This window comes from Poecilia formosa, unplaced genomic scaffold (assembly GCF_000485575.1).
Source record: "Poecilia formosa unplaced genomic scaffold, Poecilia_formosa-5.1.2 Scaffold25, whole genome shotgun sequence".
NCBI classification, from domain to species: Eukaryota; Metazoa; Chordata; class Actinopteri; order Cyprinodontiformes; family Poeciliidae; genus Poecilia; species Poecilia formosa.
The window spans coordinates 846,958-860,835 of record NW_006799964.1 but is presented as its reverse complement, the minus strand read 5'-3'; the positions used below and the strand labels follow the sequence as shown (position 1 = coordinate 860,835).

General features: G+C 37.1%; 1 protein-coding gene across 3 annotated transcripts in view; it reads right to left on the bottom strand.

Annotated features, from left to right (window-relative positions):
* LOC103135365 (netrin receptor UNC5C-like) overlaps window positions 1–13,878 on the bottom strand; it is a 186,542-nt gene that overhangs the window by 59,730 nt on the left and 112,934 nt on the right. For all 3 annotated transcript variants that reach the window (XM_007548028.2, XM_007548025.2, XM_007548026.2), the window contains exon 4: window positions 5,879–5,982. In XM_007548028.2, coding sequence (XP_007548090.1) covers window positions 5,879–5,982 — 104 coding nt within the window. The remainder of the gene's footprint in view (window positions 1–5,878; window positions 5,983–13,878) is intronic.

Genomic DNA, 13,878 nt, shown 5'->3' with positions numbered 1-13,878 from the left:
CCCTTTTTCCTCACCCAACTATATTTTCCTACTCCTCTCCAATTTTGCATTATTTGTGTTATTTAGGATAATAACTTTATGTTCTCTCTGTTTCTTTTGCTCCTTATAGAAGCTACATCCAGTCTGGTAAGTCAGTTTAGTTGTGACTCCTTCCTGGAAGGGGGGCAATCAGTTGAGTTAGTGCTGTCAACAATCTGTTCTCCTTTTATAGATGGTCCATCTGGCATTGTATTTCACTGTTTATCACCGTCTCTCTCCAAGACACGGACACTGGCTGAGTTTCAGCTGTCATAGCTCTTCCTGCTTCCTTTAATCCTACAATACAGACGTGAAATCTGGCTCAAAGCTTATCTGCTTAGCTGTGTTTCTCTCCTAAATGAAGCCACTAAAGCAGCTACTACATTCACTACTTTTCTTTCAAATACTATGAACTTCTGGATCAGTGCTACTTTGTTTTTGCTCTGTCTTCTCAAACCCCCAGTCAGTTGTGGTTGATAGCCACTCACACTGAGCGTAGTTCTGGTGAAGGTTTCTTCCTGTTAAAGGGAGTTTTCATATCCACTGTTTTGCGAGATTGCTCCAAAGTCAATGACACAAAGTAAGTAAAGATCTCACTACGTTTCACTACTTACCTTAGATAGAAAACTTTTTAACCAATATGAATAATAAACAGAGCTTGAGTGCAGTTTTTGATAACTAGGATCAATTTGGAACAATTTTATCTGTGTGATCGGATTGAATTGACATCTCTTTTTTTTGTAAGTGTCTTGTTGTAAAAGTACATTTTGTAAATTGGCACAATATTAAAAATACTGAATTGAGTTGAAAATAACCATTTACTAATAGACTAATCATAAATATATTGACAGATTTATCCACCTGCAAAATAATCAGTAGTTGCAGCCCTACTCAGCTTACTCTAAATATATGAAAATGTGGCATATAAGCATTTTGCCTCGCCAAAAATGATACCTTCTGACAGTCAAATCTACTACAGTTTTCATCACACAATCTCACATATTCACAAAGGTACGCAAATATGCCCAAATGATTAGGCAAATACTTTTGTCTAAGCCTACTTGACACTGTTTAACAAGAGCATTTGTTAGAAAAATGGCACCAATGGTCATCATGAAGGTTTGTTTGTCCATGAGTGGGAAAAACAAACCTGGGGCCTCACTAATGCACAGATGTGCCAGTTTACCCCCTGGGAAGATGTGTGTGTGCGTGTGTGGGTGTGTGTGTGTGTGTGTGTGCGTGTGTGTGCGTGTGTGTGTGTGTGTGGCATGCTTGAAGATGAAATATCTTGAAGATGAATATGTCTTTGGCCATCCTTTAGCTATAAAACAGCAGTAGTGGCCATGTCTCCGGTAGGAGAACATTTTCTGAATCTTACAATTGAATGACTGGTTTTACTGAAAATCAACAGTATCACACAAAAAACATGCTGCACAACCCAGTGAAGGAATTAATTGTTTTGTGGTTTAAATATGTTACGCCACAGTACATTTAAGGAGTGGTCAAAAACCATTATCTCAGTAACTGCATATATTAAGACGGTGGATTAAGTGGTTAAGAATGTGACAGGAACTTGACCAGGCTCCAGAAACGTATCAAGTTACTGTCTGACTTTTGTGTATGCATTAGTGTGTGCGTGCTTGTGCGTTAGTGACACGTGGAGTGCCTGTCACCACACATTGATGTGTTTATTTCGCTGCAGCTGGGGTAATCACTCAAAAACAGAGACAGACGCAGACAGGCACACACACACGCACGCGCACGAGCATGCAGAAATCTATAACTCCACCTGTCGTGTGCTGTCCACTGACTCTCCTTACCCTCTGGGGTCACACGGACTCTTTTAAGTTATAAGATATATGTATTATCGCTGTCAGTTTGCTGCCTTCGAGTCCTAATGGGCCTCACAACATTTGTGCGGTATGTATACACTTGAACTGACTGTGGCTCGGTTCCAAATTTCAAACAGCTGCTCACCTTTAGCACATCTACTTCAGGGTGTTATCTGTCGTTGGACTCGAGATCTCTGCGATGAAAAAAAAAAAAAAAAAAAAAAAAAAAAAACTAAACCAAACTGTGAGGATAGTTTTATGGAAAGTAAACGTTCAGCTGCAACTGTTGACAGTCCACTGAATTTACAGACTCTTTAATCAAGAAGATTTAGCTGCATCTGAATATCCTGAATCGTCTCTCACAGTAGGATCAGAATGCAAGGCATAAAAAATAAAAAAAACATGTAGAAAAGACTTTCAGTTCACAGAAAAGGTGTTGTTTGAGGAGAGTGAAAATGAGGCAGCAGCATGTAGGTGTGTAGACATTTTCTTTGGTGCCTGGAATTAGTTTGACCCCGACCTCTGAAGGCTAGCACTGGAGCACTTAAAATGATCTTTTAAACTTGTCCTTTTGTGTGCTTCTGGTCATGCTGTAATGCTTTTTTCTTCTTCTTCATATATATTAAATGCACACACACTGCATGTGTCAATAGGAGAAAAGAGTTGGCATTTGTCTGCTGTTACACGTTTTATGAGTATGAATGTAAATTTTAAGTATGTTTGTTTGGGGAGTAAAGACTTTGCTTCAGCATGTTGACAGTCAGGTACCAGCTGGGCAGTAAGACATGGATATCACATATCAAGCCATCAGGCCTATCACGTTGACAACTTTACAGCAGTCGTCAACTGGTCCACAAGGAGACTGTGGTCACTAATATTAGAACGTTTTTAAGAGAGGTCACAGGACACCAAGAACGAGAACTGTCAATTAAAAAAAAAAAGTGAGAGAAAGAGGATTCAAGTTGTAAACATTATGCTGTATCCATAAAGCAGAGATTCTCCACTGCATGTGCTCATCCTGCCCACGTGCAGAGATGTTAGGTAAATCATGTTTTTTTTTTTTTTTTTCTTCTTCTCCAGTTTCGAGTCAAGTTTCAAGACACGTAAGTCTGAACTCATGTCCAAAGTCAAAACCTGCATATTACAAGTCAAGGCTCAAGCTCTAAACTTTGAATTTAAATTTAATTGAATCTTAGTCAAATTAGTTTAACATTTATGTAAGTAATAGTAAAAAATCAATAATTCATACCCATTACATATGAATGCTTTTCAAAAAAAAGGTGAATATATTTGGCATACATTTGCAGCAAGTGCAGTTGACCTCAAGTGTTAAAAAAGTGCTGCATTTCACAGCAAATATTGTTATTCAGAAGAACTTTGGTCATATTTTCTACACTAACTTATCTCTTTTTGAAACAATGTCTGTCAGAAAATATGTATTTCTTAAACAACTATTATTTTAGCATGGCATTGCTGCATATTTTTGTCTCAGATAAATGAAAAATACCTCAAATAAAAAGGGTATTTCTATGAATACAAGTACACACACCAGCTATATTAGGTCCTTGGGAGCTCTCAATGTTTCTCTTCCATAACTTGATACAAAGGTTATCTTGTGTAAAGATATTTAAATGGTAAATGGCCCAGAGGACTAGAGCAGTTTACTACATTCAGTCATTCACCCATTGACACACAGATTCATATTGTAACTACAGCTGCCCTGGGGCAGACTCACAGAAGCAAAGATGTTGTGTAATCGGCACCAATTGGCCTTCTGACCAACACCAGCAGTCAAAGGGATTCAAGTACACAAGTGGTGAATTTTCAGCTGAAAGATTCAACTCCATTTGTAGTCATTTGCCTTAGAGTCTGAATCAAAAGTCATAAAGTCAAGTCTAAACTAGTCACTGTATTTGTGACTTGAATTAGGTGACATCAACAATGATCAAAATGATTCATAAACAGATTCCAAAGTTTTGGTGCATATATCTATATCAATTGAATATCTTAAAACAACGTTATCATCACCTTTATTGCAACAGCAATGCAAAACACAAAATGAAGAACTTTTTGTCCCTACTGTCTATCCCTGGATTGTATACACAGTTGTTCTTCACAGAAGTAGGAAAAAAAATATATCCATAAAATAAATAAAATCTGGAGAAACTGTAGCCAGGGCCTAAGGGAGCGAATAAAACTGAGAACAGAGCTGATGGCAAAAAGAAAAGATGTGATAAGAACAGAGAAAAACAGAAAATCAAGGGCAATAAAAAAAATAGTCAGGGTTTCAACCAAGGGTCTTCAGATGGTTTTAAATCCAAATCCCTCTAAAGAGCTTCAGCAGACAGACAAGACAGACCAATCCATTTTCCTGAAATCCCATTATGACAAAAGTAAGACGACTGGAAAAAGGTAGCAAATTGAACACAATGGAAAAGTAGCTTTATTTTTCTGTATGGTTGCGCATGAGTGTGTGTCTGTGTCCATACAATTTTTGCTGCACAAATGTGTTCAAAAAGTTGTCAAATATAAACTGCAGTCAAAAATGCTGATAAGACAGGAGTGATAATGAGTCATTAGTGCGGAGGCCGGTCTCCGAAGGAACTGAGCATGAGTTGAGAGGGTGAAAGTAGGTGTAAGACAACAAAAAGACACAAAAACTGACTAATAATCAGGGAGAAAAAAAACAGATTTCCCTGTCTTCCTTTTCTTCTATCCCACCTCCATCTTAAATTTTCTCCTACATGCTTTCTCAATTTGTATGCTGATATGCCTTCTCTCTTTTCTCTTAGGGGAGTTATGTACTTAAGTGCAATAGCAAACGACTATCAAACCTTGAGGATGGAAACCTGATTCTGAGACTCCCCATCCGCCAGTGAAGCCGTCTCAAAGTGCAGCCTGGGGTCACTGCATTTCCCCTGTGACCAACTACATAGATAAAATAATGACTTTTCATACGTACAGGTACAAACCATCTGAAAGTGAGAAATTAAACAACAATCTGAACAGCAAACAGTTTGGATGTAGATCCAGCACTCTGAGAATTAAAGTGACCTAAGTGGCCCCAAAATAAATGCCGACTACAGGGTCAACTTTATAAGTTAATGAAATGTCAATGTGACATTACACTTGATGAATATAATTGTGTTCATTGTGTTCGTGTTCGACCCACAAACATAACTAAATGTTTGCTGTAAAAGCAGTTGTTTTGTTACAAAGTTTAGGTCACACAAGTGAGCAAATATGTTTGCTTACTTAAAGTAGTCATTTCTAATATGTTTCATGTTTCATGCTGCACAACACTTTAAAGTACCTTGATTATGATTCACCCCTACTGACCTTTTCCTATTTTGTTCCCCTTAAATGGGTTTAAATTGTCCTCAAATTGGATCTCTGGGGACCTTTAGGGTCTCAGTTCAAACATGTAGCAGAGCTTCTATGCATCCATCTGTCAAAACAGAATTAAGGCTGTTTCTTCCTGTGACAATTCGGCACATTTATCGTTGAATAATGTAACGGTATGAGTGTTACACATTGTGTTGTATTCCTAAAATTAATTTGGGCAAGTCTATCCAAAGAGGCAACAAGTTAGATCATGCATGGCTAAATGTACTGTTGTGGATTACTGCAACAGTACCAATACTGTATTAGGATTACATAACAGATTTGTCTTTTTACTTCTATTAAAATAAACAGTATGTTATATAATGGTATGTGAAATACAACATGCAACATTTCCATGCCGCTCCTGACAAAACACTCTGATTAATCGATTCCACCCCCCTCCCAAAAAAAAAAAAAAAACCCGTCAAACATAAAGTATTTAATTTGAGTACTGTATTTGATACAACTCGTATTTCTGTGGCGCTTCCAGGCTTTTCCCATATGATTACTTCTATCTATATATATCAGCCTCCTTTTTTATGTTTTATTCTGTCACTCTCTTCCATCAATGACTTCCTTCTGCTGATCTCGCGGCTTAGTTTCCTTTCAGCTCAGGAGGAGGTTAACGATAATATTGCACATACCTCAGCAGCTGGAATGCCCTCCGGAGGACGACACTGTAGCAGCACCTCCTGCTCCAACGACACTTCTTTTCCAAGGGGTTCTTGTTCAAATGATTTTTTCAGGTCTGAGGAGAGAAGAGGAAGCATTTTATAATAATCAAGGAATAGCAGTGAGAAAATTGTTGTTTTTTTTAATTATGCTAAAATAGGTAAAAGTTGTGTAGTGGAAAAGAAGCTTAAACTATGTGTTATAGTTTGGTGGCGCAAGAGAATTAAATGTTGCATTACAAAGCGACAACCCAAATGTATTTTTTTTCATGAAATAAACTCAAGAAATATAAATAAGAATTTATTAAATAAAATCAAGTACTACTAAAATATGAAGATAAGGTACCCATGAATAATAAAAAAATATGAATAAAGTTAAATAAAATAAGATAAAAGAGTAATTCAGCACTTAGGAAGACCAGTTTAGAGGTTGTGCCATATCAGCACAATCTAGAATCTTACCCTCTCTCTTGAGTCAGCAGAGTGAGGGTAAGACAGACTAATTATAGTTACGTTTTAAGTCGGTCATGCATGCAGTGGCTTCTCACACCTTCCTAGTTTACAACAAGGGAAAACACTTAGCATCAATACAGATAACCTGTTGTTGGAATCCACATAAAACCACAAACACTTTCCAATCAGTCACTTTTGCTGTGTGTCTTTCTCTTTATAACTATGTACTAAATGTGTGCTCAGTCTCTGTCTTTGTAGAGTTCAGGGATCTCCAGCAAGCCAAAGACAATAAATAATTCACATTAATGGTTCACATGCTGTGATAAATGACAGCATTACAAAGCAGCACGGAATGTGTAGCTTTTTCTCCCGCTGAATGATTTGAGAGCTCAGATGTTTTTTTCATTCACTTTGAGACGGAAAAAGGCTCACACTGGTAGAATTAAACTATTAAGGACGTACGCATCTTTCAATCCACTTTTTCATTTTATTGTTTTCTTAAAATTTTACCACAGTATTTTAATAATTACTGACATTTTTTTTCTTTGTTAATGGCGACTTCTACCACCGTCATAGTTTTTATTTGTTTTTTTCTAGATTAAATTATTTTATATTTACAGAGTGTGAAAGATTAATTCCTCACTATCTGACTCAGGCTTTTAGTCTGCTGCCTCATGATACATTGTAATGACATATGTCTGCTCGGAAAGTTGAGTTTACCACATGTGAAAATAATTAGCGGGTCACAGAAGAAGCTAATAAAGCACACTGTAACGTGAGATAAGTGACAGTGTAGCAAGGCTTAGCAGCCGGCTTATTTATGGGACCAGTCTGATGATGTGATGGATATCTATAGGAGTAGATGATGAGGGTAAAGTAGGAATAGCTGAAAGCAGAGACACTCGCAGAGTTTGCTTGAAATATGAGGTTTCATTGTGCCAATTCTCCCCGATGACTTGGACTGAAACTAAAGGTGAAACTGGTCCATGACTGACATGTGACTAAGAAAAGCATGTGTATATTATTACCCTGGTGCAAATGATTACTTTTCATCTGTAAGTTTTACCTCAGTTGTTTAAAGGTGTTAATTTTCAGTTTGTTTATTGTTTTAGTCGTGGTTAAAGAAAAGTACTTCATTTTTTGAGGCATCAAAAGTAATTAAGTTGATACTGGCTAAGTTAAAGGTTTTTACAAAATTAGCCTGCTTATTACACCACTTAACACTTACAGGTGCTTCTTTTTCTTTGGAAGTCGTAAGAACACTGGATGAAATGGTTTTCCGGTTGTTTCTGGCCATGGATCTTGAAAGCACATTTGAAACTTTATACATTAAGTTTGAGAATCCCTGGTGTGCAATAAGCTAAAGAAAAATGGAGGTAAGAGATGAATGCTATATGTTTTAAACTTTATGTTTAAAAAAGATAACATTAAAGGTGTGAAAAATAACTGTTCTATCATTTGCCCTTAAGTTTCCAAAGTGTTCAGAAAACTTTCATGACATGCAGTGTGTGCTGCACGTCTACCCTTGTGTCCTGTTCCCAAGTGTGCTCTTAATCACCTTAAGTGTCAGCAGTAGTTCACCATTTGCAGGTACATCCAGACTAGACAGAGCACTTTTTTTTTTAATATTGAACTGGTTGACTTTGAGTTGCTGTCAGGGAATTTCATGCAGACGGTCACAGTGGCAAAAAGATGTAGAGGGTGTAATCGGGAAGGAAAGAAGGAAAGTTGCAACCAAAATGGTTAAAGGGAGAAATACAGAAGATGCAGCTCTAAAAATGCCTTTTTCTAGAAACTATATGTTTTTTTATCATGCATGCTCAACATATAATAAGTTATATTTAAAAAAAATTAAAAAAAATAAGCAGTTTTGCCATTTGAGTATCTTTAAATATTGCACATATATCAGTACATCTTTAACTATTTAAATTGTCAAGCTGTCCAAAGCTAAGATGAAGTTATATGTGTGGTATATAACTGTACAGGTCACAATACTTCCCGTCTTCCACATCTTTTAGTGAGGAAGCAGAGTCTGCGGACCTTGGGTCGGGTTCTCTAATCTCTGGTGCTGAGGCCATCGGTCTGGTTAAAAAGCTCCTCGGTGGCAAGGTCCCATCAGTGAATGAGTTCAGTAAGACTCTGGAAGTTGTGGGTTTGTGTTGGTTGACACACCTTCGCAACATTGCGTGGAAATTAGAGGTGGTTCCCTTGCAATGACAGACTGGGATGTTATGACAAGACAGGGATGCTACTGCCCATGTGAGCTGTTGTCGTTATGAAACCTCAGGCATAATGACTTTCTACTTCATCTTTCTTTCATGGCCATTCCACCCTCAGACTCTCTCCATGCTGAACCAGTAGCCAGCAAACGCCAAATCCTAATGAAAAGAGGGCAGTTTGCACCACTTTTGCTTGTACAATCAATTGCACTCCTCGTAATCTTTGTAGATCACGTGCAAGACACTCGCTTATTGTGAGTACAATTTCTTTTTCTCTCACAATTTAGCAATCCTTATTTGGAATGTTTGTAGATTAAGCCCTGTAAGTACAGCAAGAAACATTGCTCAAAATCATCAGTTCTCAGAGCGGATAGAAAGCTGTGGTCAGTGCAAAACATCTCACTGCAGATGGATTCTTTTTTCCCTAAAAAAAAATAAATAAATAAATAAATAAAAAACAACCCAAAAACAATTAGTTACGAAATGACCAAGACTGTAAAAATACAAAAATGCAAAGCACTGGAACAATCAGCAACCGTTTTATGGTAATATATCCCACAACTCAGTTGAGGATAGTTACTCATAAAAATGTCTAAAATGTTGTGCACAAAGTATACTGTGGTGTATCATGTGTTGTTGCAAGACACTTTACAAGATAGACAAATCCAATTTATATCCAGAGAAATATAATCAAATCCATTCAATCACATTGACAGATTAACTCCACATATTACTTACATTCCGATTTGATGCCAGTTATTTATTGCAGTCAAATCCCAGCTGAATGTGAGATATTTGCCATAATTCTGCACCATCAGAAGCCAGACGCAGTAAATCCAAAAGTAAACAATAGCTGAAAATTGTAATTATGAAACTTCTGAACTATTGAAAGAAATCTGTCACTATTGATTCTGATTTGGCATCCAGACAGACTTTTCTGCAGAAGTTGCAGTCAGTGCCACACAAAAGGCCATTGCTGTTAGTTGTGCTTTCTTTGCATCAGTTTCCTTCTTTATAATTTTGGAAAAAAATAAAAAAATAAAAAAAATGCTGTCAGCTCCCCTTGCTCAACAACTTTAAAATTGATCCACATAAGGTGGCATCTCTTATTACATCCATAAACAGAGCTTGGCTGTCTGACATCGACATTCTTCTTCTGTGCACATGGTTTGCTTTGGGGTCGCAAACTGTTTACACAAAAGTTTGATTGCAGTCACATTTAATGTTGTTAGTAGCCACAGAAACAATAATATTAGCTGTGATAAGTACACGTGTAAGACCAGGTAAAAATGTTGGTATCAAATGGTAGACATCAAGGAGCTAATCGGCAGGCAGGCAGGTATGCAATGGTTTGTTAGCGAAAACAAAATGGTGGTAAGGTAGGATGAACTGGAAATCTTTGGGTACAAAACTCCAAAGGACCGGTAAACTAACCCAGAGTTCCATTAAAGGCAAACAAAATCTATCAGACAGGAAAAATAAGCAATATTTAGCAGGATTTGAATTGTGTGAAGCAAAAAGCTTCTGTGTTTGAAATATGACTACAGAAGTTTGTAAGATTTGTGAAAAGTGAAAAACAATGTTCCATATATAAATCCATAAGAGCAATAAGCCTAAACTGGTTTCATTAGAATTCCAGTGACATGCTGCTCAAAAAATATTAAGGACTCCCAAAATGTGCCTGTATAACTGCTGAACTGCAAGGCAAGCTTTCATTTTGTGCAATATAAATCTACTCATTACTCATTCTGTGTGTACAGCTATATTGGTTAAGTGAGTTGTGTGAGGACACAGAGTATGTCTCGGGCTGAATGATAACTTCATAATACAATCAATCCCTCTGGGGGATGACAGACTGAACAGAGCATGATGGTTCATTATGGGAGTAATCACCAAAAGCTTTAGTTCTAAATCCACCACATGGCTACCCACACGTACATGTACCAACGCTGAAAAACAAAGAGGGAACGCTAGAGACAGCAGGGTAAGTGAGAAAACAGCACAGAGGAGATGAAAACAAGCAGGCAGGTACAGTAACACATGAAACAAGAAATTAGAAAAAAAAAAAAAAAAAAAACTAGACACAAGGAGAAAGAAAAGTGACTCCTGGATGAGACGCACTTTTCCAGTGCCAAGGAATTCTAGGAACAATTTCCTGGTTTTAATTAGGATGGGAGATGGAGAAATGAGAAGTTGGCTGCAAGTTGATTTCAATAAAGATTGAGAATGAATTTAAAGGAGATTAAAGCAAACTGCTTGGGGATGAACAGACACACATTTGTGAGACAGGATGCTGAAGAAGAGTAACTCTACCAGCTGACATGAGAAGGACGCATTTTCCTTGCACATTTCCACTAAAGACAATAAGCACAAATGCATGACAGCAGAAGGTGTGTGTTTTGTGCATGTGTCCTCAAGGGAAATATTTTCACAGGGCAGAAGTGACAGATGTGCTCATTCACTGACCCCACTTCACTCCCCAAATAGCACTGTCCAGCATTCAATATCAGCAAAACCAACATATACTTCTCTAAATAGCATTTTAGAAATACAACAGCTGGGAGCGGGTGAAGTGCTCTTTTGTGCAACTTGGTGTTCACTATATAGCAGCATCAGCAAAATAAATAAATAAATAAATAAATAAATAAATAAATAAATAAATAAATAAATAAATAAATAGTATCCTCTTGCATAAAAGCACCTTCCAAATTCCTTTCCCTCTGTGTCCCTCTCCACCTCCTTCCTTCCTCACCTAAAACTTCCATCACTCAACTAAAACTGTTATTATGTTTGTGGTTAGCTTGTTGCCTTGGGCACCTCTACATAAGCACGTTTCAGAGCAATTATCCTAAATGGGTGTCTCTGCCATGCATGCTGCCCATTCCAAATCACAACAGTTTCCCCCTGATGCAGCTGCTCAAGCAATAAAAAGCAATGTGAGATTCTTGGGAATAGAAAGTATAGAGGAAAAAAATGAGAGAACAGTCTAATCAACAAAACAAAATCACAGACCAAAATAAAAAAACAACAAAAAAAAAACAGGAAATGCAAGGTGAGCTTTGCTTCGGGTTTATAATTACAAAAAAGTTGGACTAGCTGTAGAAAACGATTCTAAGCATTATGTGTTCCTTTTGGTCTTTCCTCTCTGTCTACCTCTTGGGAGTAGAAAGTAAAGAGAAACATTTGAGAGGACATTTTAATCAACCAAACAAAATCACAGACCAAGATTTAAAAAAAAAAAAGAAATTCAGAGTAAGCTTTGTTTCTAGTTCAAAGTTACAAAAGCTGGAGTGTCTATAGAAAGTGATTCTAAGCACTATTTGCTCCTCCTGCTCTTTTATCTCTGTTATTTTCTTTTAAAACACTTTGGACTGTCAATCATGCTCATGCATATGCTGCTCATATCCTCCAGCACAGAGTGTGTACAAGCTCCAGATTGCCAGTTTTTATTGTAGCTGTGCTAGTAGTGGAGAAACAAAGTAACTGATGTGTGAAGCTTGAACAATTTTAATGTAATAAAGTCATGACAAGACGGCATTCAGATTACAAAATCAGCTGCAGAACCTAACATAACACCACATGGCAGCAATTTGAAATACAACAAAACAAACAAGATGAACCTATGGACTATATCTAAATGATTATAGTACACAAAGAGAATCATTCAAGCACGAGAGTACAGAAACAAATCATAAGTCACTGTCATCACTGTACAAAAGACATTCATCTTGTATGTGGTTCCATTACTCTACAGTTTTGTTCACAAGTCTCTGCGATGGCGGTCTTGGTGGTGGTTTATTTGATCATTAATTTCATAAATGGCAGTTTATTAAATAAATGCAATTTAATTTCACCCAGCCACAAACAACAGTGTCAGTTTTCATGTAGTTTTATTATATCCCAGTTGCTTCCGAAGGGGAAACACAGAGGGAAGCAAATAAAGGGTTTTAGTCCCATATTTTTTTATAATTGTCAAGACAATCACATGATATTTCAAATCAATAACAATTACAGCTTGTTTTCTTTCTCTTATAGGTTAAGAACATTATTTATGTTATTGCTCTAATAAATAAACCTAATTTTTGATTGAACCTTCTTAAAAGATGCATAGTGACGTGTTTAGATTGTTTATCCGAGTAATTTACCTTGAGGAAAATAAATCCACAACGCTCTCTTAAGCTCTGTGTCCTAAAGTCTTTAGAGGTGCTTGTTTTTGCAGCATTCATTTACGTTGTCAACTTAAGAGTTCCTTTCAAAATGCCGGTAGAGATCCAAAAATATCAAAATGGAAGACATGAAAGTACACTGTGACTTTGAATGTCACATTTTCAACGAGGCTATAAAGAGGGTCATTTTCACTAACTTTCAAGATTGTCTTTCTACTTCACCAATTCTTTTGCTGACCTCCCCACCCTGTCATTTCAACACTTCACAACCTGTCATCAGCTGAAGACATCAGACAAGGTCTTTCAATCTAAAGTCAGGTTTTGAAAAAAAGTAAACAATTTAATGTGTTGCCATGGAGCCAGTACTCAGCAGTGCTGGCTCACTCAGTTATGCTCAAAGATTGACCAGAAAGCTTTTCCGCTGCTTCTATGTGGTTCAGCAGAAACAAAAACACAAGCATTGTATTTTTGAAAGCAGCAAAGTGTGCTCAAACTTGGCAGACCAAGATATGGTCCTCATTCAGTTCAAAATAAAGGATTTATATTTTTATGCAGACCAAAGCATTGCAAGCATATAAAGCGCATTTTTTAACTCAAACTCGGACAATTCTGAAAGATTTTGTTTCCTTGCAGCATGTCATCATAGCATTCTTTAAGGTATAAAATAAATAAATTCAACCATGGAAACTTGCTATTTTTTGATCATGAGATATCTGTTGTGGTTGAGATCAGACAACTGAACCGTTATGATCACATCCTAACATCCTGTGTTTTTTGAGCAGAATGTAACTGGGCTCCTTTTGTTTTTACTGGAGATGTGCTACGTCAGTTCTGGACATATGTTGGGTTTTCTAACTCATCATCAGAGGCAACCTTCTCTGTTCTGTTATCACAATTAAGCTAATAAGTAGGCGCCAATTTCTAACCATTTAACATTTGAGACTCTAGAGATGAATCAGAGATGAATAAAACACCTTTATGCATTGGCTCAGCTTCGAAGTGTATCACTTGTATCAGTGTGACCGTTCTAACAACCAGTTGCCTGAAATCTACAACCAATGATCAGACTGAGAAGAGGTTCTGCATCCCCAGAACCAGAACCAAACGAGGAGAAGCAGCATTCAGTTTCTATGCA